The 27720-nt window shown below is 53.7% G+C and overlaps 2 protein-coding genes across 2 annotated transcripts; one reads left to right on the top strand and one right to left on the bottom strand.

Moving 5' to 3' along the window:
* The first annotated feature begins 882 nt into the window (after positions 1-882).
* On the top strand, positions 883-2226 carry LOC132077217 (protein FAM163A-like). Its single transcript, XM_059478737.1, has 2 exons — positions 883-975; positions 1822-2226. Exons 1-2 carry the CDS (start codon positions 883-885, stop codon positions 2224-2226), a joined length of 498 nt encoding a protein of 165 aa, XP_059334720.1.
* A 3099-nt stretch (positions 2227-5325) lies between these two features.
* LOC132077141 (ADAMTS-like protein 2) lies at positions 5326-24826 on the bottom strand. Its single transcript, XM_059478634.1, has 19 exons — positions 24749-24826; positions 24530-24547; positions 18546-18688; positions 16404-16479; positions 15793-15895; positions 15006-15151; positions 14674-14797; positions 13342-13422; positions 12855-13030; positions 12171-12600; positions 11099-11507; positions 10278-10384; positions 9975-10101; positions 9444-9657; positions 8719-8874; positions 8169-8339; positions 6411-6587; positions 5557-5701; positions 5326-5444 (listed from the first exon to the last, which is right to left on the bottom strand). The coding sequence occupies exons 1-19, from the start codon at positions 24824-24826 to the stop codon at positions 5326-5328; spliced, it is 3000 nt and encodes a 999-aa protein (XP_059334617.1).
* Positions 24827-27720: the final 2894 nt, after the last annotated feature.

Genomic DNA, 27720 nt, shown 5'->3' with positions numbered 1-27720 from the left:
TGTCCTTTTCTGGGTAAGTGTCCCTGGGGTGGGGTGGAGGGGGATGCTGGGGCTCCTGGAGGGGATGGAGGAGAGATTTCGTTTCCCAGCGGCACCTGAAGCATCAGTGCAATGATGCATCCGCCTCCCTTGTAATAAATTTTAAAGTGGAAAAGGCCAAGTGCTGACTAAGCCAGGCCTGTGCCCTGTTCCTGTAAGGCTTGGGAAATGCCTCCTTTCCCTGCTTCAAATTAGAGAAAATGACACGGGGGTGAAGCAGGGCCTCCTGCACATCCCAAATCAAGGCAAATTCTTGGGAAATGGGGAAAGGCAGGCAGGTGCAAGGGGAGCTGTCAGGCCATGTCTAACCTCTCCCTCCACTTCTTGCAGGTCCAACGCCTCCGTCACTGAACGTGAGTATCCCCTGGGTGCCATGGCATGGGAATGGTGTGGGGGCTGCTTGCTAAGTGCCTGCCAGGCAGCCAGGGTGCCATTTTTGGGCTCAGACTGTTGTGGAGTTCAGAGGCTCCCCTTTGGCTTTGCCTGGCAAAAAGTCCAGGTTTGCTCCTGCATTTTGAAGCAGAAACTGGATTTTCTGCCAGGAGGGTGGAAATCATCCCTTTTGGCTCAGTAAGGGTGAGGTTTTGCCAGTGGGCTGAGGGGTGTTTGACAAAGACCCCAAGCCAGAGCAGCAATAACAGTGAGGGGATGTGATGCTGCATCTCAGTGTCCTCTCATTAAGAGGAGGAGGATGATAATATTGGATGATGTTTTTCCACCTGGGAAATGAGGATGCAATATTTTGGGATGGCTTGCAGGCATCACGTCCATCATGTGATGACAAAACCAGGGAAGGTGAGTTTTGTGTCCCTGCCTTGCAGAGTTTGATGGAGAATCGGTCGGATGACAGCGGGAACTGTTGTTATCACCGGGGGAATCCTAGCGACGGTGATCCTACTGTGCATCATTGCTGTGCTCTGCTACTGTAGGCTACAGGTGAGTGTCCTCTGCCTTGCCACCCCCACCTTGCACTGGAACGGGCTCCCCAGGGCACTGGTCACAGCCCCAAGCCTCCCAGGGCTTAAGAAGTACTTGGACAATGCTCTGAGGCACATGGTGTGATTTTTGGGCTGTCCTGTGCAGGGCCAGGAGTTGGACTCTGTCCTTCCTGCTCGGGATATTTTAGGATTATGTGCTCCCCGAGCCAAGGTGCTGCTGCAGAAAGGGTCTGGATGTTTTTTGGGTTTTTTTTTTGCCTATGATGGCAGGGAGTTGAAACCTCCTATCCCCCGAGGGATGCTGCAGTGATGTCCTTCCCTCCCCTAGGTGTGGGGGGTACTGCCCTGAGGCTTTTGAGGCTCTGCAGCACTTGCTAATTGAGGTGCAGGCTTGGCTGGGTTTGCAATACCAGATGGAGATTTTTATATCATTTTTTTTTCCCCTTGTAAATTAACCGAGGAGGCTTTCAACAGCGGCTAGCTACAACCTCCTGCTCTTTAAAAGTTAATGTGAAGTCTGTGCCATGCAGCAATGCCCGTGTGATGAAAAGCACAGCGCTTACTTGGAGCAGTTTGCAGCCGGCAGGATGAAATACCTTCCCTTTGCAAACCTCACAGGGGGATGATGAGGATGAGTTCCCCAGTAGGTGCCTCCTGCAGCACGCTCAGATCCAGGTTTTGTCTGGCTTCTGCCGCTTCCCAGGACGCAGGAATGATGGAGCAGGTCAGCGAGAGGCCCCGGAGGGTTCCTCAGGCAGAGGGGGATGAGGGCAGCGGGGATGCGGCAGGGCCGCCCCACCGGCTGCTCCCTTTCCCCTCACACAGCCCCTTCCCTCTCCTGCAGTATTACTGCTGCAAGAAAAATGACTCCGATGAGGAAGAGGAGGAGGAAGAGGAGGAGGAGGAGGAAGAGCCCGACCTGCCCGCGCACTCGCACCTCGTCATGTGCAACGCCTGCAGCTCCCGCATGGTGGACGGGCAGGGCAGCCCCGCGCTGCCGCCCGGCGAGCTCAACCAGCACGGGGCTCACACCTACTGCCCGACGTGCTCCCCCTACGGCTCTCCCTTTTACATCCGGACTGCCGACATGGTGCGCAACGGCGGCGAGAGGGTCGCCTACGCCCCCGCGTGCTACAAGGAGATGGGGCGGCCCCTCAACATGGCCTCCCTGCAAAGCTACACGGTGAGCCGCCACGGCCTCCTCCGCGACAGCTTCCCGAACCCGCGGGCCATCAGCACGGAGGTGTAGTCACCATTGCCACTAGCACAGGGTGTCCCCGGCTGGCACCGCTCCAGGGAAGGGGCTTTTCACTTGGTTTTGAGGAGAGGAGCCCGCAGCCCAGCCCGAGGCCAGCGCGGCCCTGCTGAGGCGCCCAGCACGGCCAGGCCAGAAGGCGAGTGAGACCTCAAAGGGCAGCGCTGAACCGGCCATCTCTGAACCCATAATAAGTGTCATTATTATCTACTCTCTCTCCCAAAGGGACTTGTCTAACGAGGGCTATGTACAGTACAACCTAATCTAATTACCCCCGGCTCCCTGAGCCCAGTGAGGCCTTCGGTGTCCCCACGCAGCCAGCCGAGTTGATGGCACACGGAGCAATGGGCTGATCATCCAGGGCCAGCTGCCATCCCCATGAATCCCAGTGCCCAGCAGGGCATGGCAGCGCTCCTCAGCCATGGGGAAGTGAAGAAGGGAAGATCCAGGTCATCCTGCTCCCCTCGTGCTGCGTCAGCTGCCGCTAGCAGTTTGCTTTTCTGTTCAAGTGTAAGATAGGGCACCGTCTCCCACCTGCTTCGGTCTTTGCACGTGCTGAAGAAGTTCAGGACATGAATTTAGGTCACTGCCGGGGGAGGCAAAGTTCCTCGCAAAAGAGCTCACCCACGCCAGCAGGCACAGGCCAGTCCTTCTGCGGCCAAAGCCCCCACCTCTTCTACTCTTCACAAGCTTTCTTAGGAACAATTTTAACTTGGACCCATGAATATGGCAAGATTTTACTTATGGGAAGAATTGAATTCCTAAATAACCAGTTTTGGTCACCTTCAGCTTTCAAAGCCCCACCCTAACAGCTCCGAGAGCCAGAGGAAGGTTGGCTTTAGGATGGATTTTGCTTTTGACAGCAACAGCAGAACCCACTGGCTCATGTCTTATTTGCAGGGCACTCCCACTGGAGAATGATGTTCAGGTGGTTGGGGTCCCTCTGCTTTTGTGTCTGGAAGAAGAGGGTGCAAGACCCAAATGTGTCTTGAACATGTTGTGAACGTGGGTTCACAGGCACTGCAGCCGGCAACGACAGCCAGTTACTCTGGCCAGCCTTTCTGCAAAAATGAATGTGGGAAAGTTTCTTCTTCCTCCATAAATCAAATTAGGTGAAAAATTACTAAAGGGACATCTCCATCATTCCCAGGCACTTCCATAGCAACCAGTGCAGGACTGCTCTGCTGAGCACTTCCCATTCATGGCAGGGAGGAGGGATGGGGACAGCAGTGATCCCTGCAGATGCTGTTGGAGGCAATGGCAGGAAACCCTTGCCATGCCTTTGCAATATAGGGTAGGACTGCTCAGAAACGTGAATGGTGGGATTTTATTTTCACCACTACAATTCAGAAATCATCCCACTGCTCACAGAAGGATTTGGAGTTGACCTCCCCACTCACACACAGAAAAAGTAGGTCTCAGCACAGAGGCACACAGTGCACCAGCCTCAAATATCCACTTTACCAGGCTGATGTACACATTGGACCTGCCCATGCCTTGGCAGTTCTCTGAAGAATGGAGCCAAAACATCACAAAACATGGTGATGGTCCTTGTAACCAAACACATTGCCCCAGCCTGTGTTTTACACACACTTCTGAGCAAATGTTATGCACCATCTCCCTCACCTCCAGCCCAAAAAGACATTGCATTTCCATTACCTGGAGACTCAGGCTGGCTACAGCATTTTTAGAGTCTCTGTCCATTCTTCAAATAGTGATAGCAGGTTTTAATGTCCTCTGACATTAAGGGCAGGCAGGAGGGAAGATGAAAGTTACCAGCCCACTGGTTAATAGTCTGCAGCTCCTCCTGCCTCCCATCTAGCCAGTGCTCCTCCCTGGAAACATTGTCTGTAACTGGAAGAATATCTTGGCTAACTTGATAAATCCCATTCTTTGCCACTAGAGCATCTGCTCAGCTAGGTCTCATCATGCTGGGAGCCAGGAGAAGTTAATGTGTCCCAGCATGGTCCCTGCCAGACAGCCCCGTGGTCTCTGGATGCCATCCCCTTGGCAGGCACAGAGCACATGGCCACGGCGGCTCCCGCCATCCAACTCTACCTCTTGGCACACAGAAAGGCTTTCCACCACCATGGCAGTGCCATGACCTCCAGAGGGTGGGAGTAACACACTGCTGGGGGTCACCCTCGTGGTAGAAGGAAGGCCACTCCACTGTCATCTTTGTCACAAGCAAATTAAGCGTGACCTGTCGCGAGCTAACGAGGCGCCAAAGCTGGGGAGGCAGTTCCAGAGCAGGCAGATGGCCAAGATGAGGGTTGGCCTTGCAGCCAACACACACCCTGGGTCTGGCATGGCTACAGGGAAATGGGTGAGTCTGGAAGGGCTGAAAACACAGGGGATGCAGCTGAGAATTAGAGGGTTGGGAGCTGGTGGAAAAACAGGATGGGGTAGGGGCAGGGATCCCAGGTTTTTTTCCACTTCAGATTCCTCCTGTTACTATTCTCTGTCTTTGTTGCTCAGCTATGGGTCCAAATTCAATGTCAGAAATAAATGAGGACTTTGAAATACAAACCAGGAGTGGTTTCTGTTCTTTTGGCAGGCAGCACCAAAAGGGCTTTATCCAGTGCTGCCTGGAAGCTCTACTGGTGCAAGGGTTCCTCCCCACCCTTCCTGCTCCTGCTGCTCTTGTGTCCCCTGCTCCTTCCTTGGCTCTGGCCTAGGCACATGCATCCCAAATGCACAGTTTTATAGTTTATCTCTTTATTGTGACAATTTTTTGGTGTGTTTTGGCAGTTGCCCTTGTAGTAGGAAGCCTGCAGGGCAGAGCAGAGGGATGCTGCTGTCCCTGCCCTGCTGCAGGCTGGCCTTGGTGCCCTAGGACACGATGACAGCAGGGACAGGCTCTCCTAACTCACTCTTCAGTAGCTTTCTAGGCACTGATGGTTTGTCTTGTGTAAAACCCTCTCGGTAGAGAGGGAACAGTGATGACTAAGTCATAAAATCCTTCCTCGCTGAGCAGGCTGCTCTACAGGGACTGGCTCCACAGCAGGCCAAGTGGGGTGGCTTCAAGTGGAAAGTCTGGCTTGAGGGGGCTGCTGCCCCTGAACTTGGAGGGGAAGTAGGGCCTGGCAGTGCTCAGGATGACTTGAGGCGACAGGACCAGCAGCAGGCCTTCCTGTAGTACCAGTGTGAGCACAGCTTCACCTTCAGCACCAGCACGCAGTTGGCCGTCGCTTTGTCTTCACAGGCATCTTCTGGGGAGCAGAAGCACACACAGAAGGGGTTACAAAGGAGGTGTGCTTCCCCAGCACGGACATCAGGGACAAAGCCAAGGGCTCCTCCACCTCCCTGCCCTCCCAGATGTACCTGGTGCCTCCGTGGGGCAGGGCTGGAGTTGGCACATCTGCCTGGCCTCTGGCTTGGCCGCGGGGTCACAGCCCTGAGCCAGCGCCTCGCCCTGGTAGCACTTCACCTCCCGCAGGCGCACGCCAGCACCGCACGTCTTGCTGCACTGCCGGGGTCAAGAAACAGCAGAGAGAGCATGAGAGCCATTTTCTGGTTTTCTGCAGCTCCCAAGTTCTTTGCTCTACTGAGGTCTCCCAATCCCTGCTTTGGATCCCTGGTCTTGAGGAGGTTTGGGTCAAATGCCACACTGATCTCAAACTTACTCTCCATTTTTCTTTTTGCTGGAGGAAAGCATCCCTGAGTTGGGATTGGGGCAGAACAAGGGACAGTTTGCTTTTTATCTCTTTACTGCAGCTCAGAATTGAATGCAGCTCCATTTTTGTTTGGAGCATTGATGCTGTGATAGAAAATGGAGGAAAAGGCTACTATAAGCCAGACACAGCTCCCCAGTCTTCCCATACCCTAAATGTTCACTAGTTACTAAGGGAAAGAGGGAAAGACAAAACTTTGATTTCTGGGACTAGAGGAGACATTATTATCCTGTATGCTTGGAGTGTTGTGCATGCTCTTCTTGAGGCAATAACCCCATGCTCCAAGATTTTCTCCAGCCTGCATGTGACAGTATCATCCTGCTGCAGAGGAGCATAACTTGGGGTCCCATCCAGACTAAGCAGATCCTTGGCAGAGCAGAACATGGGGTCCCATCCAGACTTGACAGATCCTTGGCAGAGCAGGCTGCCAGAGAGCCTCAGCACAGATCTGCTGCACCAACCAGGTCTCTGAGGCCTCCCCTTCCCTGCCACCCCCAGCCCTACCTGGGACCAGGAGGTGGTGAACCACGTTGAACATGGCCTCCTGAAGCAGACAGCTTGTTCCTCAGGCTTTGGAGAGGTCTCACAGCGTTTCTCAGGGTACTCCCTGTACAGCCCGTTCTCCAGGCCCACGCACAGCACCAGCCGGGTCTTCACCCCTCGCCCACAGCTGGCGTCACACTGCGAGGGAACAGAGCAGCCTGGTGACAAATGGTGCTCCAGCTTCAGGCAAGAGGCCATTCTGCCCAGAAGGGAGGCTTAATGCCTGTGCTAACACCAGTCTGACAGAGGGAAGTGCTGCCCAGGCCACAGGGGCAGGGACAGATGCTGGTAATTAGTGTTCAGCTGAGCTCACCTTGGCTGGCCTCGAGAGCAGCTACCACAGGGCGCCTGGAGCAGAGCTAAGACTGCAAGAGCCTGCTCCTGTCTTATTTTATGTGTAGCTCTGCTCTGAAAATCCAGATAGCAAATGCATGTAGCAACCTACATCTTGGAGTCCTGCCAAGCTTTCTGTGGGCCCAAGAGGACCCAAGTGGTGCAGTGCAGGTGATGTGCACAGACAAGCACTGCTGAACCCAGAGCTGTGCAGGCTGAGCTGGGAGGGCTCTCTCCCTCAGGACACCACCAGGAAAAGCAGCAGGAGGCAGGATCTGCTCCCTGATGCCCATGCAGGCAGTTGCCAATTTGAGATTTCACTGCTTTGAGTTCTTTTTCACCACAGCAGGGCCAGCACAACTGGCTTGCATCCGCCCTTAGTCATCCTGAAAGCTCAGAGCTCATCAGTGGAGAAACACAGCAAAGAAGCTGGCATAGGCAAAGGTGGAGAGCTCAGCTGGTCTTTCTGAGCTCTGATGAGTTTTACAGCCGTGTCACAGCTGAAAATGGCACTTGAGGACTGTGTGTGACCCACATGGAGGGCTACAGAACCACCAGGTTTAACCAGCCTGTGCTTGTTACTGGTGCTGGAGGAGGCTCAGCTGAATGCAGTCAGCAGCTATAAAGGGAGCAAAGTGAGAAGAAAGGCTTAGCCATGATCGGAGGGAGGAGAGCTTGGCTGCTTCCCTTATTTCCTAGAAACCTTCTTCCTTAGTGCTATGTGGATCCCTGTTTTGCTCAAGACTTCAAAGAAAAAGCCCAAGCCTCACAACTGACTCAATGTGTTTCTTTGGCTACTCTGGGATTTGGATCAGCATGTATGGCAAAGCATGAAGTCTTTTGGCCTTGAGCAATAGAAAGAGAGTAAAAAAAGTGCAGAGACTGAGTGTTGGGGGGAACAGAGCACCTGGACCACGTTGACTGGACTGTAATCCCTGAAGCAAGTACCCTGTTATGGTCTGGATGTGACTTCCAGCACAGGGATCTGTGCTGTGGTTCAGGTTTACCTCCAGCTGTTACTTATCAGAGATGAAGCTGGTTTTGGTCAGACTTTCTCTTTACTGGTGGGAAACTCAGGTCCTCTGTGGGGATGAGTGAACACGGCTCTGCTGAGGAGCCAGGTGGGAGAGCATTTTCCTCAAGGTATTGCTGCCCTCCCGTGGAGCTCCTTGAGAAGGCAGCAAATGCCACAAACTTTGGGGTTTTTGTAGGGTATGGCAGGGACAAGCTGGGATACTCCTTCCCTCTTTCTCAAAGGAGCTGGGGCAAGGATACAGATCCATGTCTGGAGGTACAGCTGTGCTCTGCCAAGGGAACAAAGCTCCCAGCACATCTTGTGGGATATTGGGTGGAAAGGAGCTCTGAGGACACAGAGCTTGGCTTTACCTGCTCCCACTCCTGCTCCAGCCAGTGTGCAGGGCAGTTCTTGTCTCCACACGGGTGGACAGCCAGGGGCTTGGTGGCCGGGTCACACTGCGAGCTGGAGATCACCTTGCCCTCCAGGTTGCGACACGCGATGAAGCGGCTCATGCGCCCCTCGCCACACGAACCTGAGCACTTGGAGAGCAAAAGGCATTTAGACACATCAGAAAGCAGGGGATTGGACAGGGCAGGGTTGGGGGTGCCTGCAGAGTTAAGTCCAGAGTCCAGCCCTAACACTGGGACTGTTGCACTGCATCCCAAGGGGCTTTAGATGTTCATTTAGTAAGGCTCTTCCATTCTCCAGGTGCCGCGAGCTTCCCAGATTATTGACTAGAGCTCAGCTCACACAGTTAACCAAAATATACACAACGAGAGCCAAAACCAGAGGTTATTTTAGTTTCTGTAGCTTGGCCCTGCCCGAGGAGAGCCGACAGAGATGTGCAGCAGGTGTGCCCAGGCGCTCCCAGCCGGCAGCCCAGCGCTGGGTGCCAGGCCGCAGCCCGGCCGCTCTCACCGGGCCCCAGTCGGAGGCGGTCCAGCGGCGGTCGCAGGGCGGGCCCGTGCACTCCCTCTCGCTGCTGGGCCTGCGGGACTCATCGCACAGCGGAGCTTCCACGGAGCAGCGCACCTCGCGTTTCATGGTCCCCGCCGCGCCGCACAGCGCCGAGCACTGCAAGGGACACAGCGAGTCAGCCCCGGCGCTCGGAGCACGGAGCAAGGTGGGGAAGCGGCTGTGCCGCCTCCTGTTTCCCTCCTGCTGCTCTAGGAGGGAGGGGAAGGGCCCCAGCAGGGACAAAAAAAGGTGTGTCTGCCTCTGTGTCCACCTCCACCTTTGCTGCTCATTTATTTTGGGACCTAGAGCTTCAACACATCAATGGGTTGATGCCTAAACTGCTGTTTAAAGTCACTGGGCCACAACCAGAGCAGTCAGTCAAAGGGGCTGCAATGGACTTCTAGTTTTTTTGTATCTCCGTGGTAGTTTCCCAATTGTCCCTCAGTTTGGATCCTCCAGAAGAGGAAGTTTCTTGCTGGCAGGGCTTTCACTTGGTCACTGTCCTGCTTTAGAAGTGACCTTAGAAAAAATGTTTTGCAATGGACTTTGTCTGCAAAGTCCAGCTACAGATAAAGGCACTCCTTGTGGAGAACCAGGGTGCAGTTGGCCAGGGGCTTCCTCAGCACCCAACACCTGCCAAACACCTTCCTCCAGCCCTGGTACCCAGCTCTGGGAGCAAAGCCTACCTCAGACCACTCAGAGAGCTCCCACTGGGGCCCACAGGCCTTGTTCTTGCAGGCTTTCCTCTCCATGGGCCTGGCCAGCCCCGCTGCCTCGCACAGATCATCGTACACGGAGCTGTCGAAGCCCGGTGCCAGCATCTTCCAGCAGCGCACAGTGCGGTACTGGGAGCCCTCGCCGCAGGTCCGCGAGCACTCGCTCCACCGGCTGGTCTCCCACCTCCACGAGCAGAGAAAGCACAAAGGAACACCCAGGTTAGGGGGACCAGGGGCATGGGGTGGCAGAAACACAGGCTGCACACCCAGGGCTCCCTCACCCAGCAGCTGCTGCTGTGGCTCTGCTCATCACGTCTGAGTAAATGTGGTTCTGGCCTTTAGCAGGGTCCCAAATTCTTCTTCTCTTTTTGCTTACAGGGGGATATGAGGTCTTGTTAGTTTAAGCATACCTTTCAGCCCAAAAATGGCTGTATGCCTTGAGCAGAAAGTGATCCTTAGAAAGGTATCTCCCTGTGGACAGCTGATGTCACTCCCACTCACCTAGGCTGGCAGTCTCTCCCTGTGCAAAATTCATGGGTGGGTTCTGGTCGGGTCAGGGCGTCACAGTAGGATTCATCCACTTCCACTCCATCGTAGCGCACACACATGGCATAGGAGGTGCTGATACCTGCTGGGCCAGCAACACCCTCAGCTGTGCTCCATCAGAGCCAAGAGCCTCCTCCCAGCAGCACTGAACAGCTGGAGTGCTCACTGCATCTGAAACTCTTCCTGTCATATAAAGAAATACCAGGATTCTCTCCCTCAACAGCCCAAAAGCACCTCACTTGATGAAGCCAAACCTACCTGAAGTGCAGGTGGAGCTGCAGGGGGCATAAGCTGAGACTTTCCAGCGATACATGTCCGCCAAGCTGATGTCATCGTGGCCCACGGGGCTCACATCAAACTCATTGCTGTGGAAAAAGGAGGTGGTGTGAGCTAAAAATGAAAAAAAATTGCTGCAAACATGAAATATAGGGAAATTCCTCCTTGCTGTCTTTGAAGGTGGAAAGAAAGCCAGTATTTCTACTTTCAATTTCCCCCACCTTGGGCAAGGCAGACCACTGATGAACAGAGAGTGCAAAGCCTTGATCCACCTCCCACACTGAACTAGTGAGGAGGAAGCATCATTCACAGTGAGTCTTGTGTATATCAGGGTTTGCCAGCCATGGGGATGCCCTCAGCTTGTACCTTGCCTTGAGGCATGATTTGAGTTGGAAAGAGAAGCTCAAGCAAGGTGCCTCTCATATCATATAATGTGGTAGGGAGATTTCATATGTGGCTTGCCAGAAATATTTAGAAGTTGGTCCTCAGTCTCCTGACAGATGTTACAGAAGCTTATGTGCCCAGAAAAATGGGACAGGAAGGGACATGATGGATATATGGCATGCTGTGGATTCTTGGCCTTATTTACAACCACACCAGGCCCTTCAACACCATTTCAGGGTCCACTGACCCTGAAATATATTCCAGGAGCTCTGTGTCGGGCCAGTTGTAACAATCAGTCTGGAGGAAGCACCTATAGCAGCTTCCATGGATAGACACTGGTGAGCGGGGACATCACGGACAGCAGGGGACTGGCTTGCCCTCCCTCCCCAGCCAACCATGCCCAGGAAATCGGGTTCCACCTTTCAGTGCCAGGGGCTCGCAGGGGCTCTGCCTGGCTGCTGTTGGCAGTGGGGCTGGCCCCGAGCAGAGGGCTCTGCGCAGATGCCATCGTGCTGGAGTTGGCTGCTTCCCCCTGGCTCCCAGCAAACACCTCCACCTTCAGCTCCTCCAGCGGGTGCTTGCGAGCCAGGGCTCTGTGGAGGCCCTGGGGCCAGTGGGGCCAGAGCCTGGCAGTGGAGTTCCTGGGGGCCAGCCTGGCTGCCAGGGGCTGCAGCTCCCTGCAGAAGGCGGCGTTGTGGGGGTCTCGGTGACACAGGCGCCTGAAGAGACGGAGCCTGGAGGATGTCCCACGGCTCTTCTCCGACAGCTCGGGCCTCCTCATGCTGTAGGGCACAGCTGTGCTGATGGAGATTTGGTTGAACCTGAGAGCTGGAATGAAGATACAAGCTTTAACTATATGGGATGGCTTGTACTTCAGGCAAAAAACATTCAGTGTTCAGCCTAAAAATCAAAAGATTTCCACCAGGGAGCATCAGCAGGCTTTAATTACCTCAGCCAAGCCCTTACTCTGTCCACCCACTACTCTGGAGCCCCGTTTAAGCTCCAGTCTGGGCCTTCAGTCTTGGGCTGCACAGTGCTGCATGTGTTCTTATTCCTGAATTGTTGTATGGCTCTCCCAGATCAACCTCAGATATGACTTGTCCCCTTGCTGTGCCCTGATGATCACTGGACTGTTGCCAGGCCCTGTTGCTGTCACTGCCCTATCTGCCAAGCTCAGGCCCCAAGTGAGTGCTCTGCCTAACCCATATTACAGGATCACAGAACCACAGAATGAACCAGATTGGAAAAGACCTTTGAGATCATCAAGTCCAACCTATGACCTAACACCTCCTCCCTGTGGCCTTCCTCTCTCAGCCTCTCCTTCCCTCACAGAGTTACTGGCCCTGGCTGCTCCCTGTCTCCACCCCCCTATTTACCATCCTTCCCTCCTGTTCACCCTGATGCTAAAGCCACCTCAGATTTCAAGAAGACCACTGCAGAATGTGTGCTTCCACTCAATACAATGGGGGAAGAAAAAACAAAGCAACCAACCCAAATCTGTTTCTCCACCAACTGCTGCTGCTTCCTCCTCCTCTTCCTCTCCTGCTGTGTTTGCATGGTAGACCTGTCTGATCTGAAAGTCGTACTTCTCCTTCTCTTCACTTTGTTCCCAGCCCCAGTCCTGGGTCTGACTGGTGGAGTTGGTCTGGAAGAAGTGTGGGGGACCAAAGTCTAAATCTTCTTGCCCTTCCCTTAGAGGAAGCTGTTCACTGGTGTCATCTGGTGACAGGGAGAGCCACGTGGCATTGAAGTCTGTCTGGGCAGCTCTGGAATTGGCTGGAATGGGATGGCTCTGCCTGGTCCCTGGTAGGTGGTGGTAGAGGGGCCTGGCAAGAGCAGGGGCTGCAGTTCGGAGGGGCGGTGTCCGTGGCACAGTGTAGTCGTAAGTTATGTGAGGCATTTTCCCATTAAAGTTATAGTACTGGAGGAAACGGGGAAAGAAATCAAAACTGTTTTTTATTTTAAGGGTATGAATTTCCCAAAAGCCTTTTCTAGCCACATCTGTTTGGTGATGGTTGTTAAGAGAAGACAGCATCCTCACAAATCCAAAAGGAAAGCCCCCACCCACCCGCCTGGCTTCCTCAACCTCCCTACACCCAGGTTTGGCTTGGGAACAAGATTGTACTCCTGTTATCTGAGGGAGGCAGGAAACCCTAAGGCTGGTTCCTCACATACCATGGCATTCAGAGACTGGTTGGTGGGCCCATGAGCTATGATGTACTCCAGCCCATCCGAGTTCAGGCTCAAGGGCCGCCGGTACTTGAAGACGGTGCCGGCCACCCTGAAGTTCTGAGGGTTGTCAATGGCAGAGTTGCCGTTGAAGAAGAAATGTCCAGATTCATCAGCAAGTGCTTCAAAGAGAGAGAAAACAGACAAATGGGACATTCTGCAGAGCTCTGGCACTGAGGAGAGCAAAGAGCCCACGAATGAGGAAAGCCCAGCAGAAAGAGAAGCCCAGGCCCTGCCCATAGCCAGCTTGGGTTCCAAATGTCTCTCCAAGCGCTGGAGATGTGGTGGCCTTGGTTTTTGGAGAGATGAAGCACCCATGTAGCTGCCCTGGAGGAAATGCTCTCTCACAGCATAGGTGGGAGTGCAGACAGCCTCCTCCCAGCTCCCAGGCAGCTGAACTGGGGTCTCCACACCCATCAGCTCCTCTGCTCACCCAGGATGTTTTCTGTTTTCCTGCGCTCGATGATGAGGATGTCTGTGGCACCAGCAGGGATGTTGGTGATGAACACATAACCTGAGGAACAGAACAGAGCATGAGGAGACCCCCAGGGCAGAATAAAAAGGTCTGGGTGGGAAAAGCAGCTCATGGGACAAGTGTGGTTATAGGGAGGCAGCACTGCCCTTCAGGAGCAGGGTGCCAAGGACCTAAATGCACATTGCACCAGTCTGTGAGCTCTCATCCCAGATCTCCTCTGCAATCCCATTAACAGATCACCATTAGGGATGTCAGTCTGAGCACTGCTGGGTTTGGAGCTGGGAAGGAACTGCACAAGGAAATAGTCTGGCTTTGGGGGTGTGGATGCTTTCACACTCTTTCTGGCAAGAACACAGAAAAAAAAGCTAGTAGTGATCAGGGCTGATGCTGAACAGAGGGTGGAAAAAGAGCATAGGTCCCCTCAGCTCCTGACTCCATGGAATTTGTCTCAGGAGTAACATAAAAATTGACCTTTAAAGGGAGAGGAAATAAGAGCCTTTTAAAGTTACGTGGTTTGGCAGTTTGTCTTTCCCGCTGGAAACGCAGGTCCTGTCTGTTCTGTAAGATATTTTGAGGGCTGGAATGGGAGCCCAAAACTGTTCCCCTACTGCTGCAAGGGGTAAGACCATTACCCCTGCCCTGGAAAGGGGCCTGAGTGCTTTTCTAGGCTGCTGTTTGCAGGGAGTGAGGCAAACTGGTGAAACAACATCAGTGTGAAATGTTGTTCCAAAACATCCTCAAACCACAGTTGGTTAATTACTAACGAGCATACCACAGTCCATTCCTGCTGTGGTTGGAGGACAGGGCCACCAGGCTGCAGGGAACCTCAGCCCTATTTCAAATGGGTCTGTCCCTCAGCTGTGCCAGCCACAGGGCTGGGGAAAGCAGGAGATTAAATGCAGGTTGAAAAAATGCTGTGACCCTCATCATAGCTTAGGTTTCAGATGAACACGTAGCACAAATAAAAGAAGATTCATTGATCTCTTCACATTATCTGAGGTGGGCAAGATGCCAAAATCAATAGGAACAAATAGATTCCCAGCTGCTTCCTATTCTAAACAGGTGAAGGGAAACCTTACCAGCCTGATATAGAGCACATCAAACCACTCTCCTCTGATGATTAAGTGAGAAGGACAAAACACAGGCGTTTAAGCAGGGCTGGTGGCACTCCTCAACTCTTTCCACCAAGCAGCTGGGAAAGCTCCTACCCACGTTCAAGCCAGTCCCCCTCCATGCCAGCTGGTGGTGAGAAGCAGCAGGTGAAGTCTCCAGACTGGTAGCAGGGAGTACCTATCTGTGAGATTGCCTTTCGGAAGGTGCCCGAGACACGGTGGCAAGTGCTGCCGTCCCCTCCACACACCCTGCATCTGTCCATGGTCCGGGGCGAGTACAGGCTCCCATCGCACCCAACTGGCTGCAAAGCACAAAACAAGAGAGGGTTTCCTGGGCCAGCTTATCTCCACAGGGGCAGGGTCTTCCCCTGTGTGCTCTTCTGGGGGGTTGTAATGAATGAATCCAATGTGAGGCCTCTGTTTCAATTCCCCTCGGCTTTGTGCTGACCAGGAGGTGCAGCCATGCGAGTGAAATCCCAGTTTCTCTACTGCTTCCTGCCAGGGCCTCACCTCACACTTCCCATTGATGCAGACCCCTTGGTAGGTCCTGTCCTTGCAGGAGGTTCCATCCTGTGCTCGGGCCATCAGCTGCCTCTCTCCGCTGCGGGTGGTGCACTGCAGGTCACAGGGCTTGTTGGAGATGCTGGTGTAGTCATCTGCAGGGACAGAGGCACAGGGTCACCAGGCAGCTCAAGGGGGACCTTCCCCTTGTCCCTGCTGATGGTTTGATGCCACCCTGGATGTTCCTGCCACTTGCAATGAGACCCCAAGGCCATGGATTTTACAGCAGTGAAGGGGTCACGGTGTGAGGCTGCACTGGGGACTGTGCCAAGCAGAAATATTTCCTGCTGGCAAACCCTCTTTCTGCCATGCCCTTGTAGTGCCATCACTGTGCCCAACATGGGAATGTGCACCAGCAGATCCCAGGCCACACATAAATGCACATAAAAGAATAAAAACAGGGCTGTAAGAGGGGCACTGACTGTGTGGACTGGTGGCCACCTCTGCCCCATTCACCTGAGCAGCTGCAGATGTTCCATGTCCCCTTGGCAGCTAATGGAAAAACAGGTGAGTCCAGAAACAGGGTAGTATCTCAGGTGAACTCAGTCTGGGCCTCAAGGGACACCTGGACACCCATGTGAAGTCACTGTGTGGGAAATGGATGAGCAACCTGTTCAGAGCAACCCAGAGCAGCCAGGAGCATCCATCCCTTGTCCCCTAGGACTTTTCTGTGCCCAAGAAGATCCTGTGAGTGTTTTCTGACCCTCACCCCTGGTGTGAAGTTGTGAAAACCCACCTGGATAGAGGGGCATCCAGTGGTAATAGTGCTTCCCAAAGGCTTTGGCATTGAAGCTGGAGCACTGCTGCTGCTTGAAGCTTGCTGTGTTGGCTGGGCAGGGCTATGGAGGGAATAAATGCAATCAGAAAGTTCCCTATCGATCTCACAGCCATTCTTGTGACAGCTGCTCCATCCTTGCAGGATGAAAATGCCCTGTCCACCCTGGAAGGAATTTGTGATGGGCTTGGAGGTCCTCTAAGGGAGGCAGAAAGGCCAGGCCCTCATTGCCAAAGGCCTCTCAAACAGCTGCCTTTAACAGCCCTGCAAAAAATCCTCCCAGCAATGGGAAAAGCAGCAACAAGAAAAGCACACTGGAAAAACTTCATCCCCCCCCTCACCCCACAACAAGTATGCTTTTACATCCTTTTGTCCCATCTCCCAGTCCCAAAGAACAGAGCCCATCTCCCACATCCTCAAAGGCACACCCCCCCAGGAGAGCATCATACCCCTTCTCTCCATCCTGAGGGACCAATCCCACCCCCAGTGCTGGTGATTTTGCAGCCCCAAGTAGGACCCCCTGTGTCCCACACCCCCAGTAAGGACCAGGCAGGACTGGAAGTGGTTCCCACCTGCTGCTGGCACAGTTGGTAGTGCTTGGCTTGACCAACACACATGGTGCTGTTTGTTCCCTGAGGCATCTGGAGCCTGAAAAGCAGAAGTTTCCTGACATGAGCTGGAGGTCTGTGAATACCCAGGTACTGAGGATGACACAGGAGTCAGGTCTGACTTAAGTGGGAGAAACAAGGCAGGTGTTTCATCAGAGCTTTCTGGATCTAGACTGGCCAAAATCTCATCTGAAACACATCTTCAGTGCTTTAAGGGGGGCTGTGACTTTGGGCTGGGCTTGTTTTGGGGTAGGTTGAGCAGACAGGGAGCAACTGCAGTGTTGGCACCCCTGTGTTGTTCAGCTCTGAGCTCCAGAAGAGCTGATGTGACCAAAAGACAACAGAACCTGATGGTCCATCCCTCCCATGGATGTGCCCAGGGCTTGCAGTGACTGGGGGAGGGGATTTCAGAATCCAGTGTGCAATAGGCAGAGTGTCTGTGCACAGAATCCACTAATCCACTGTGCAATAGTCAGGGGGACTGGCCACCCCAACAGATGATCAGAGAAGGCCTGGTACAGGTGATGAGCCAAAACCATAGGAATTTCTCAACACTGGAATCTTTCATTCTGGCCATTGTGAGCTCTCCAGGAGATACTGGAGATGCAAAGACAAAAAGGAGATACTGATGCAAAGACAGAAATAATTCTTCAAAGCTGTGCAGATATATGGAGAGTGGCTGAGAGCACAGGTTAAGGCAATGCTGTAATGATCTGCAAAATAATTTAGGCAGTGTGTAAAGACCTGCAACAGACAATGTGTAAACAGCATTGGGAACTGAGGCTACAAGAACACCACAAGCAGATTCAGGCTGGCCTGGCTGGAGGTACTGCAGCTGTCCCTCCAGAGCAGTGCTTTACATGACACAGGTAGAGCCTAAATTTGCAGGAGATTTCAAAAGTGCTATGCCTTTCAGAAGCAGAGGCTTCCTGCAGATTCGGGCAGAAATTATTTTGTGGCCATACCTGGCTCACACTTAAGCCATTCACCTTAAAGCTGCAAAAACCTTTGGGCTGGGATTTCTCTTTTTTTTTTTTTAATTAAATTTGATCCCTGGACTAAAACACCACAGCAAGCCCTTCCCTCCCCAGCTGTGAAGTCAAGGATAGAGCTGGCATCACATGGAGAGAAAAATCTCTATTCTGGAGGCAGGCAAAGGGCAGAAGGGCTGCTCTGGCTGTAGGGGTGCAGGACAGCCCCAGGCTCCCTTCCTGTGCTGTTCCCCACTGCTTTCCCAGGGTGCTGGAGAGGAGCAGCAGCAGCAGAGACATGCAGAGGGAAGGTCCCACAGCACATCTGCACCTTCACCATGCTGCCAGCCAGCTCACCAAAAAGGAGTTTTCTGCTGCAGGGAGCAGGGCAGGCTGGGGCCCTGGTCTGAGTTGCTCTGCTCAGGAGTGCATTCACGCAGAAGGGAAAGCTGGCTGTGCTGCAGGGTGCCTGCTCTCATTAACAGCCACAGCCTGGGCAGCAGGGCACAGAGCTGCTGCAGGACCAGCAGGAGGAGGGGGAATGGTGGCAAGGTAGCCCAGAGAGGAGAGCAGAGGTTCAGGCAGCTGCAGTTCCCCTGCTCTCCCCGCTCCCACTGACCCCAGCACTGTTACAGATGCAGGGGACAAATGCAGATGCTGCCAGATAAATGACAGAGGCGACAAAACTTGCCAGCTCTGCAGGGAATAAAGAGGGGAAATTGCTGAGATGTGGCTGAGCTGGCTGCTGCCAGCAGTAAATCAGGTCCCCATAAGGTGTCCGGCAGTTTGTGCCCACATCCTGAGCACAGAACTGGCCACAGCAGCCATGGCAGTGAAGGTTTGTGAGGGAAAGGAGAAGAGGAACAGAGCCAGCCCATAACTGTCATTTTCAGGACTCCAAGAGAGGAGCAGCCCCTTGCTCCCCATCAGACAAGCCAAGCTGAGTGGGTGCCATGGGGAGCCTGTCACCTGCCCACTGCAGCGTGCTCCACCTGCCCCCTCCCCACACACAGCAGCTGCCTTCCTTTCCCAGGGGTCACAGAGGAGGGAATGGCTGGCCCTGCAAGCCCAGGAGGTTCAGCCCCACAGCACAGCTCTGGGGCACCCCACAGCCCTGGCCATGGCCCCAGCTCACCTCTGTGTGAGGCAGTGCCTCTCGCGGGACGCGACTCCCCCTCCGCAGGAGCGCGAGCAGGTGGACCAGGAGCTCCACTCTCCCCACCACTTGGTGACCTCTTCATCCCAGCTGCCAGCTCCATCTGCTGCCTCACTGCTGTCCTGACAGAAACAGAGCATTGTTAGCTGGAGCACCTGGCAGCCCCTCACCACCAAAGGCAGCTGTGCTGTCACCTGGGTGCCCCCTGAAGACCCAGCAGTGGGACAGATGCACAGTCTGAGCCCTGTGGGGCCACACCAGGATCTCAAAATTAAAACTTCCCTCCAGGACTGAGTCCTGCATGGGAAACAGGATCCCTTGGGATCTCATGGGATGGAGAAGGGCTGTAGGGCTGGACATGTGTGGCAGAAACAGCAGCTGCAGCCTGGCCCCACAGCATCGCTCCCACCACAGCTCACTCCTGGCTCAGGAGAGAAGAGGAAGAGCTGCAGCTCTTGGCCATGCAGGGAATCTGGGAGAACACAAGTGTCAGTCCTCAGAGCTGCATTTCCATGAAAACCCTTCCCTTTTTGACTAAAGCATCTCAGATCCAGGCTCCTATTCTCTAATAATTTTCAAGAGAGCTTCAGAAGCAGAGCCTCTCCCCACAAAACCCACTATGTTCAGAGGAGGAATGCTCCCTCTCCCAGCACACCTTGCTGGGTCTCAGCCTTTAAATTTCGCAGACCTGAGCTCCTCTGGCCCCAGCAGGGTCCTTGCAGTGGGCTGCTGTTGGCTGTGCCTCCACAATTCCCAGCAGGTAAGCAATTCTGTGGTTTAGTTGGGGTTTTTTCCTGGCAGTGTTTTCCTGTTTAGTGTCTGATGGTCTAAAAGCTCCCAGGGACTTTGGCAAACTTGCCTGTGCAAGAACTAATCTGCTGTTTGGTGAAACACAGCTGTGAGTAGTGTTGAGTGCAGCCCTGAGTTTAACACAGAACAGTGACTGGAAGGGATTTATCCAGCTAAAATGCCAAGTGCTTAAATATTAATGGACAAAAATTAATACTCAGTGTGTGTGAAGTGTGCTTTCTTAAAGCAAGGGCCCAGGGAAGTTGTATCAGTGCTACTGTTAGCAAAACATGCTGGGTTTAGTTGGTCCTGCTGTAAAGAACCCTCTGCAAAGCAGAACTGATGGATGGGAGAGAAAACTCTGCAGGGTTTGCTCATCTCCAAATGTGCTCTGCTCACTGCTTGGGCTGTCTCTTGGCTTTTATGCTCTTTCAGGGTGTGATAAAGCCAAAGTGCTCTTCTTTTTGCGATGTAATTCCTGCCTGAGAACTTGTGTTTGCTCAGAGCCTACCAGCAGAGCAGCCTCTGGGCAGAGGAGATGCAGCTGCTTTATGCAAATGGTTTTGAGTTGTAACTTAAATGGTTGAAATGTGCACAGTTGCCTCTTTCTGATAGCAAACTCTGCTGCAGAAAAGCACCCTGTTACCTGAAGCTTTGCCCTCCAGTAACTGTAATAGCTGATTTCAAAAACAAGATAACAAAACTCTTTGTTGTACTTCAGTGTTCTGGCTGGAGCTGACAGGGACCAAATGCTGTGGCCAGCAGCTGAGCTGCTCATTAGGAAAGTGAAATTAAGAGAAACAGACATGTTTTCAAAAATACCCTTTTCTGTTTTCCCAAACCATCATCTTAACCAATTCCCTATGAGAATTTTTGTCTCACTGTGTATTATCAGACTGTAAATGGAAATTCTGACTATGTAGCTTCCACACTTACAAAGGAAATAAACCAAAATTCTCTCATTGTAAGGGATTTTCAGCTAAAATCTTCCCCTGACCACTCCTATGCTGCTTTGTGACACATATTTCAAGGCTGGGGTGGAAGAGCTCTTCACAGCTGTCAGGAAGGAGAATTCCAGTGATTTATCTGGTGGCTGAGTGGAGAGCTCAGCACAAAATTGATTCTCCCATAGCTGGAGGAAAACCCAAAGCTGGTGTCTTGCCCCTTCAATAAGGCACATGGGCTGCCTGAAGATAAAACCATGAGTAGCTGTAACCTACAAGGCAGTCCTGCCCTGAGGATCTTGTGATCCCAACAGGTGAGAAGGGGCAGAAGCAGAACAGGTGAAGTGAAATAATCTGCTCTGCTGATCTGCCCCAGATACAAGGCAGGGTTTGTGTGTGTGGAATGGTGAGAAGCTGCAGGCTCCTTTCCAGGGTTCCTGCTCCTGGGGTGCTGTGCCTGGGTGCAAGGAGATCAGGGGTGTGGGGGCACAGCTGAGGATTGGGAAAGATCAGCTTCCCTGCCTTTGTGAGCTGCTTTCAGTGAGAAATAGGATAGGACACATCTCTGCACTGCACCTCAGTGACAGGATGAAGATTTATTGGAAGATGCTGGTCAGGGAGATTTGTTATTTTAATAGAAAGTGTTCTCCCATATCCATAATCCCTGCTCCTGCTTCCTCTCCCTGCTGGAGGAATCAATCACTTCTTAAGTAGATTGATTTGGCTCTCAGGTTTTCCATGACCAAGCTCCCTTGCCAGACCTTCCCTGGAAGCATTTATTTTCTTGTGTAAGCAAGGACAATGCTGAGCTGTCCCCTTGGCCATGTCCCTTATGGCTTAACTGCATCAGAGTCCTAGGCCTGGACTAGGAGTGGGAATTTCAGGTACTTGGAGCTGGGGCAGCTGGTTCCAATCTGTGCTGAATTTATTGTATTGTCAGAAATAAGTCTGCATTGACCACAACACCCAAATGGTTCTTGTTTTTAATTGAATAATCTGCATTTTCCATTTTCCAATGCATTTTCCAAAAGTCTAGATAATAAATTAAGGGCTGTGGGACAGACTCCAGATTAGATTAACTCCTAGCTTCAGTTTCCCAAGCCTCTCATTTGTACAGAATTCACTCATCCCAAGAGTGAATTCTGGACAAATGAATCCCCCTACCCACCTACTCCTCACAGAGGGTGAAATAAAAGGGGCTGAATTTTGAACTTTTTTGCACTGTCCTGGTTATGAGATATGCTGGAGCTGCTCTAATTTGCACTGTGCTGCGGAATCATGGAAAAGGAGCAGGCTGGAAACACCAGAGCACAGGACATGCACAGGGCTCTGCCTGAAGGAGACATGATTCCTTAGGTGATGGGAATTTCCATCCCTAGAACAGACAGACCATATTCCAGCTCAGCCAGGTGCTCCCCACAAGAATTCCCCCGAGGTTCCTGTGCTTTGGCACCTGGTGGTTGCAGAGCTGCAGCTTTTCCTCTCTGGGGCTGACCAAGGCATTCCTGTGCTGCACACCTGAGCTGGAGGCCATGGCAGGGCTGCCCTGGGAACCTGCAGGGAATTTTCCAGGATAAAATGCCTCTCTCCATTCTTGCCAGTGTCACAGGAACACCACTCTCCAAGCTACTGAAAGCTCTTTCTGCCCAAGCCAAGGCCCAGCAGCTGCTTCCCCTCTCCCCCCTGCCAAACAAAGGCTGCCACAAGCAACAAATGCTCCAGCCCTGCACACAAGGGTGGGCCTGGCCTGACATCCTATCGGATTTCCAGGCGGCCTTTCTGAAGTTTAAAGGGATAAAATAAATTCTCCACTGCCTCTCTGTCATGCCCTGGATGAGCTCAGAGCTGCTCTGGCTTTCCCAGAGACCTGGGAATGGCTGCAATTACCAGTCCCCCGTGTTGCTTATTGTTGTGCCTAATCTTGAGATTCATTAGAGCCTGGAAAAAAAGCTGTCTGGGAAGAGAGACCACAAACATGCCTCCTTAATAGAGGAGCTGGGGGAAAAGCTCTCTCTGCAGCCTTGAGGGCTGGGCCACCACTGAAGGGCACAGTAGCTGTCGTAAAATGTTCTGCTCAGCCCTGTCTGAGCGTGTAGGACAACTCGAAACAGCAGCTGAAAATGAAATAAATTCTTCCCAGACCTTTTCTGGGGCTGTTAACTCTATGTCCTCTACCAAAAATTTCCACAATCCCTTTACTGAAGGGCTTCTCTCTACAGCAAACCACACCACTTAGTGAAATACTAAGTAGCTTCAGATGTCTGAATGCCTGGAATGAGTGGCAGATTATTATCTGGGAATGAATGACCGTGTTCAACGCCCCTGGTTTGGGTTCCCCGTCTCATTCTCTGGCTAAAGCTGTGGTGATACACTCCACCAGAGCCCTGAGAAAAAAACAATAGCAGTTGCAATTATGTTGGGGTTTGTATAAAGCTATTTCTCATCCTGTCATTGTTTTACACTATTTGTGTAGACTAAATAGTCTGTGTGAGAGATTCAATACTGGAAGCAGACACAAACCCAAATTTTCCCTAGAAAAGCTGAAACAAGGTATCTGAGGAGTTTTTCATTGGAGCAGGTATCTGAGGTAAAACAAGCAATGCAGAATAATTTTTAAGGGATCAGGAAGAACAGTAATCTGTGGGAAAATGGAAGCTTGTTAAGGATGTGGAATTGCAGCAGATAAGTAACACAAATGTGGCCGTGTAATGAGGCACAGATGAAAAGCAAATTAGAAAACCAGTGAAGAGAAGCCAGTGGAGAAACTACCAAGTTCTGTTCATAATCCTGCCATGACAGAAGGTTCACAGGCAAGTGCTGCACGTCATTGCAGAACACTGGGTCCAAGTCAGGTCATTCCCTGCAAGCAGGACAACTCTTATCCTGGGGCAAGCTGCTAGAAAGGATGGAAAACCGGGCAGGGAGAGGAGGGAGTGAACATGAGACACGTCTATCACCAGGTTTTGCAGAGGCATTGAATGCAGTTAGGAAGGAAGTTAGTTCGGAAGCTGCTTGCCCAAACTGTGGATTGATGTTTTCTGACACTCTTTGTAAAATGTTTTATATGGACAACGGGAGGGCAGGGGGAGTTCCCCAGTGAGCATTTTGTGTACTGCCTCGTACTAGAAACCAACAATCAGTACCAGCCACCGAGACAATTCACAGCACATCAACTGTGATCAGAGAGCTCCGTGGGGAGCAAGGGAATTTTCAGGGCAGAGCTGGTGTGCGTTTATCCCGGGGAGCCCTCCTCCCACCTGGGGATGCCCTTGTGCAAACACAGCTGCTGGGGCAGGAGGGCACACGTGTTGATGGAGGAATCCATCCCGGTCGGTCCCGAATTTCACATCTGTTTAGCTTGACCTGGCTTGCTCTGCCTGAAGCTTCTGACTTAGCCCTGCAGCTCAGGGTAAACAGAACAGGCAGCAGATGTGCAGGGAGGTAAAAACAAAGTGGGAATGAGACATTTGAGCGTCAAAATGCAGACAAACCCCAGAACAGGAGACACTGCTGCTCCTCAGACCTGAGTTATCCCCAGTAAATCTGCAGTGTCTGGTCTTCCCTGTGCCTAAAACGGCTCATGTGGGATTGCTTTATCCCAGCCGTGAGTCTGGGTGTGGGAAACACAACCCAAAACCCTCTTCCTTTAGCAGAGCAGAATTCCTTCGGCAGCAAAGAAATGCGGCCGGGTTCCCCTCGAGGAAGCGGGAGCGCCGAGGCACAATGCAGGCAGTGACCCGTGCAGGCAGGGGCAGTGCCGGCGCCCCGCGAAGCCGGCATTTGTGCCGGGAACACGGATTTCACGGGAACGGGGCTGCTCACCCCGGCTGGGGCTCGGGAAGAAGACGGGACAGGCGCAGGGTCTCGGTGAAACAAGTGCCCCGGGAGGAGGGCTGGGTTCAGGGCTCCTTTGTGGAGCAGAGGAGAGATGAGGGCAGCGCGGGGCGCTGATGCCTGGACAGGCTCCCCATGGTTAAAGCAGCTGCCTGAAGCCGTGCTGGGGGTGGCAGGGGGGACAGGGAAGGCGGAAATCTGTTTGTTTCCAGCCCTAAATTTGAGCCAGCCTCCTGCTAGGGAGGGATGGACGTGGTGGGCAGCTCCGGGCGAGCCCCCAGGCAGGGAAGGGCGCCGCGCCCCCGTGGTCCCTCTGGTGATGCTGGCACCCTCTTGGTGCATCCTCACACCCCCATCAGTCTTTTGTTAGTGCCGGGCACGGCCAGCGGGCAAAGCCTGCTCCTCGGGGTCACCCTGGGGGACAGGCGACGGAACCCCCTTGCCTGTGCAAGGGAGGGAAGCGCGGGGATCCCAGGAACCTGAAACCTGCGGGGAAGGAAGGGCGAGGGGCCGCGGGTGGGACCCCGCTCCGTCCGTGCCTGCCCCGCCGCGCTCCCCGAGGGGAGGGAGGACGGGAGGGAAGGAAGGCAGGCAGGAGGGAGGCTCGGCGCTTACCTTATCGTCCAGGGGGGCGGCGGCGCGGAGCAGGAGGAGCAGGAGCAGGAGGAGGAGGCGGCGGGGAGCGGCGGCCATGCCGCGCTGCTGCTGCCGCTGCCGCGGAGGAGGAGGCGGCTCGGCGGCCCCACCAGCGGCGGCTGCGGGCGCGGCGGGGCCCGCGGAGCGCGGCCCGGCATGGCTGGGGGAGTTAATGACTTTACAACCTGCCGGGTGGCGGGCGGCGACCCGCGGCGCGGCCGCTCGGCGGGGGAGGGATGGAGGGATGGGGTTGGGATGGGGATGGGGATGGGGATGGGGATGGGGGCCGGGCGCTCCTCGGGCCCCGCCGCGCCCCGCCTGCCCCTCGCGCCGCCCTGCCGCTCCCTGCTCGGAGCTCTCTCGGCGCTCCGTGCGATCCTTCCCGAGCCCCCGCGGCCGCCCCGGCACCTGGAGCTCCCTGCGGAGCCACCCGGGCTGCCCCTCGCTCTCGGGCGGAGCGCTCCGCTCGTTTCCTCCCGCACAAAACTCTTTTGCTGCCCGATTCCTCCTTCCTGCCCTCTGGAGGCAAGCTCTGCCTGCCAGGGCATCCCTCTGCCGGGACAGAGCACAGCATCCCCAGGACATGGAGAGCTGCTCTTGCTGGGTGGTGCTTGAATCCCTACAATGGTTTGGGTTGGAAGGGACTTTAAAGACCATCTTGTTCCTCCACCTTCCACACCTTCCAATATCCCAGGCTGCTCCAAGCCCCATCCAACCAAGCTGTGGATGGGGCAGCCACAGCTTCCCTGGGCAGCCTGTGCTAGGGCCTCCTCACCCCCACAGGGAAGAATTTCTTCCCAATATCCCATCTCACCCTGCCCTCTGACAGTTTCACCCCATTCCCCTTTGTCCTGCCACACCATGCCCTGAACAAAACCTCCCTCTCCAGCTCTCCTGGAGCCCCTTTAGGCACTGGAAGAGGCTGTCTGGTCTCTTGCCCTCTCCTTTCTGGGTTGCCGTGCTTGCTGGTGCTCAGAGGGCAGCTCTTGGCAGGATGCTGGCGGTGGCCGTATGGCACAGCTTGGCCACACCGGAGCTGCCTGCCGCGATCCGTGGCTGTGCAGAAATGGCATCAGGTGTCCCCGGCCCGGCTGCTGCCTGCCAGATGTGCTGTAATTAGTGCGGGGAGGCGATCGGGCTCTCAGCGCTCCCTCAGCGAGGGTTTCAGCCTCCCGGTGGAGGGAGGGAGGAGAGGCAAGGACAGGGATGTCAGCAGGGGCACTCCTGATCAAAGCTGTCTGCCGGCACGGAGGGGCGAGGGGAGGAGGGCGCGATCTGCTTCTGACCCAGCCCGGGAAAATGAGGGTGAGGAGCACTGACAAAGAATACCGTTGTGCCTACAAAAGCAGGGAGGGAACAAAAGCTTCAGTGGGCTCCTGGCGGTCCTGCCCTGCTGCAGTGTAATGTTCCTCTGGAGCCAGCTCCTGCCCCGCAGATAAGAAAAATTGTGGAGGGGCGCAGAGGTGGGGGAGAGGCTGTGCCTAAGCACGAAAAGGGGATGGCTGGCTCCAGCTGAGCGAGTTTCAGCAGTTTCAGCTCCGTTTCAGCGTTTGATCTTCTCCAGCCCCTGTGCAAAGCAATGTCCGAGAGGAGCCCTGGCAGGCAGGAGGAGGCTCAGCAGCACGGATGATTTAAGGAGGAGGATCTGCCTGTGAGGCTCTGCAGGAGCCTGACGGGGCAAATCCAGGTGGCCTCCAGTGCTCTCCCCTCCAGGGCCCCTCCGTGCCCCTCTCTCCTGACCCTCCTTGCTAGTCCTGCTTTCATCCCCTGTCATCACTCCCGAGCCTCCTGTGCTCACAGGGCTGATACAAGTGCAGTGTGGAAGGCAGAAGGACGGTGTTTAAAATGCTGCTCTTGCCATTTCACATCCTGGGTTCAGGCAGTGTGGTTGTTTCCTTGAGGTGCAGAGGAGATTTTGAGTTCTCTCAGTCAACGTGGGAGCAAGGATATGGGAGATAAAGTAGTCTTGAGACACCCCCAACATTAATCTGTGTCTGGGAAGGTTTAGTAACCCAACTAATTGAATTCATCTTAAATCTTGTTAAAAAAGCCACCACAACTTACTCTCACCCTCCTACTAATTTCCAATCCAATTATCTCAATTATTTTTTTTCCAGCTGTCTTTATTCAGACCATAAAGTAAAGCTGCCACTTTGCACATGGGCCAGCTGGTTCTGCTGTGGGATAAGTTGTGTGTGAGCAGGCTGAGCCTGGCCTGTGCAGCAGCCCTCTGTGGCCTTGCATTCAGCTCTGCCATCACAAGGGGCTTTCCCCTTGTTGCTTTCCAGTTTCACATGTCCTGCTAGCAGAGAGCAGGTCTGTACTGCCACCAGGCAGTGTTTAAAGATTCAGGAGTTTGAGGATCTCCCCTGTGGTAGCACCCATGGTTTCATCCCATCTCTGTCTCTCCATAGCCAGTGTTTTCCATTATAGGATGCCAGTCCTGTTTGGGACAGATTCACATTCATCCCTGCCCTCTGGAAGTCTCCTGGGATTATTTCAACCTCTTGTTTCATTGGATTTGGTTCCATCAGCCAACAGTTTCCCAAAAAATCTCCCAAACACAGTCAGGAGGGGAACCACAGGCCTCTGGAATGGAGGAGCTGTGCTTGTGGCTGCTGTTGCATCAGGTCCTGGTGCATTCTGCTCCCAACTCACCTGTCACAGGCAGCAGCTGCCTTCTCATGGGGAAAGTCTTGGGATCATAATTATAGAGGCTGAGAGTTAAGGTGTATGTGGGACTGGTGTGGAGAGGCCTTCAGGCACCTCTTTATTTCCCTGTGTGTGCTCCTGCTGCTGCCCAGCCTGCTGCAGGGAGCCCGCTGCTTGCCCCAGAGCAGGAGCAATTGGACTTTTCTCTCCCTGTGAGGAGGAACCTGTGTGATCCAGGCACTCTGCAGACACAAGCTGTGCCCAGGACTGTGGCTGATCCTTGTTTCTACTGCTCTGGG

Source organism: Ammospiza nelsoni, chromosome 9 (genome assembly GCF_027579445.1).
Source record: "Ammospiza nelsoni isolate bAmmNel1 chromosome 9, bAmmNel1.pri, whole genome shotgun sequence".
Lineage (NCBI taxonomy): Eukaryota > Metazoa > Chordata > Aves > Passeriformes > Passerellidae > Ammospiza > Ammospiza nelsoni.
Note: the sequence above shows the minus strand (reverse complement) of the source record. Positions and strands in the feature narration are given on the sequence as shown.

Bases quoted from the DNA above. Each gene is read 5' to 3' on its own strand.
- LOC132077141 (XM_059478634.1), bottom strand. From the start codon at position 24,826: ATGGCCGCCGCTCCCCGCCGCCTCCTCCTCCTGCTCCTGCTCCTCCTG. The intron at 15,152-15,792 runs GTGGGTTTTCAC...CTGTCCCTGCAG, and splicing joins CTGGATGCCCCTCTATCCAG to ATGACTACACCAGCATCTCC. The intron at 5,445-5,556 runs GTACATCTGGGA...TCTGCTCCCCAG, and splicing joins CTGCCCCACGGAGGCACCAG to AAGATGCCTGTGAAGACAAA.
- LOC132077217 (XM_059478737.1), top strand. From the start codon at position 883: ATGACAGCGGGAACTGTTGTTATCACCGGGGGAATCCTAGCGACGGTG. The intron at 976-1,821 runs GTGAGTGTCCTC...CCTCTCCTGCAG, and splicing joins TCTGCTACTGTAGGCTACAG to TATTACTGCTGCAAGAAAAA.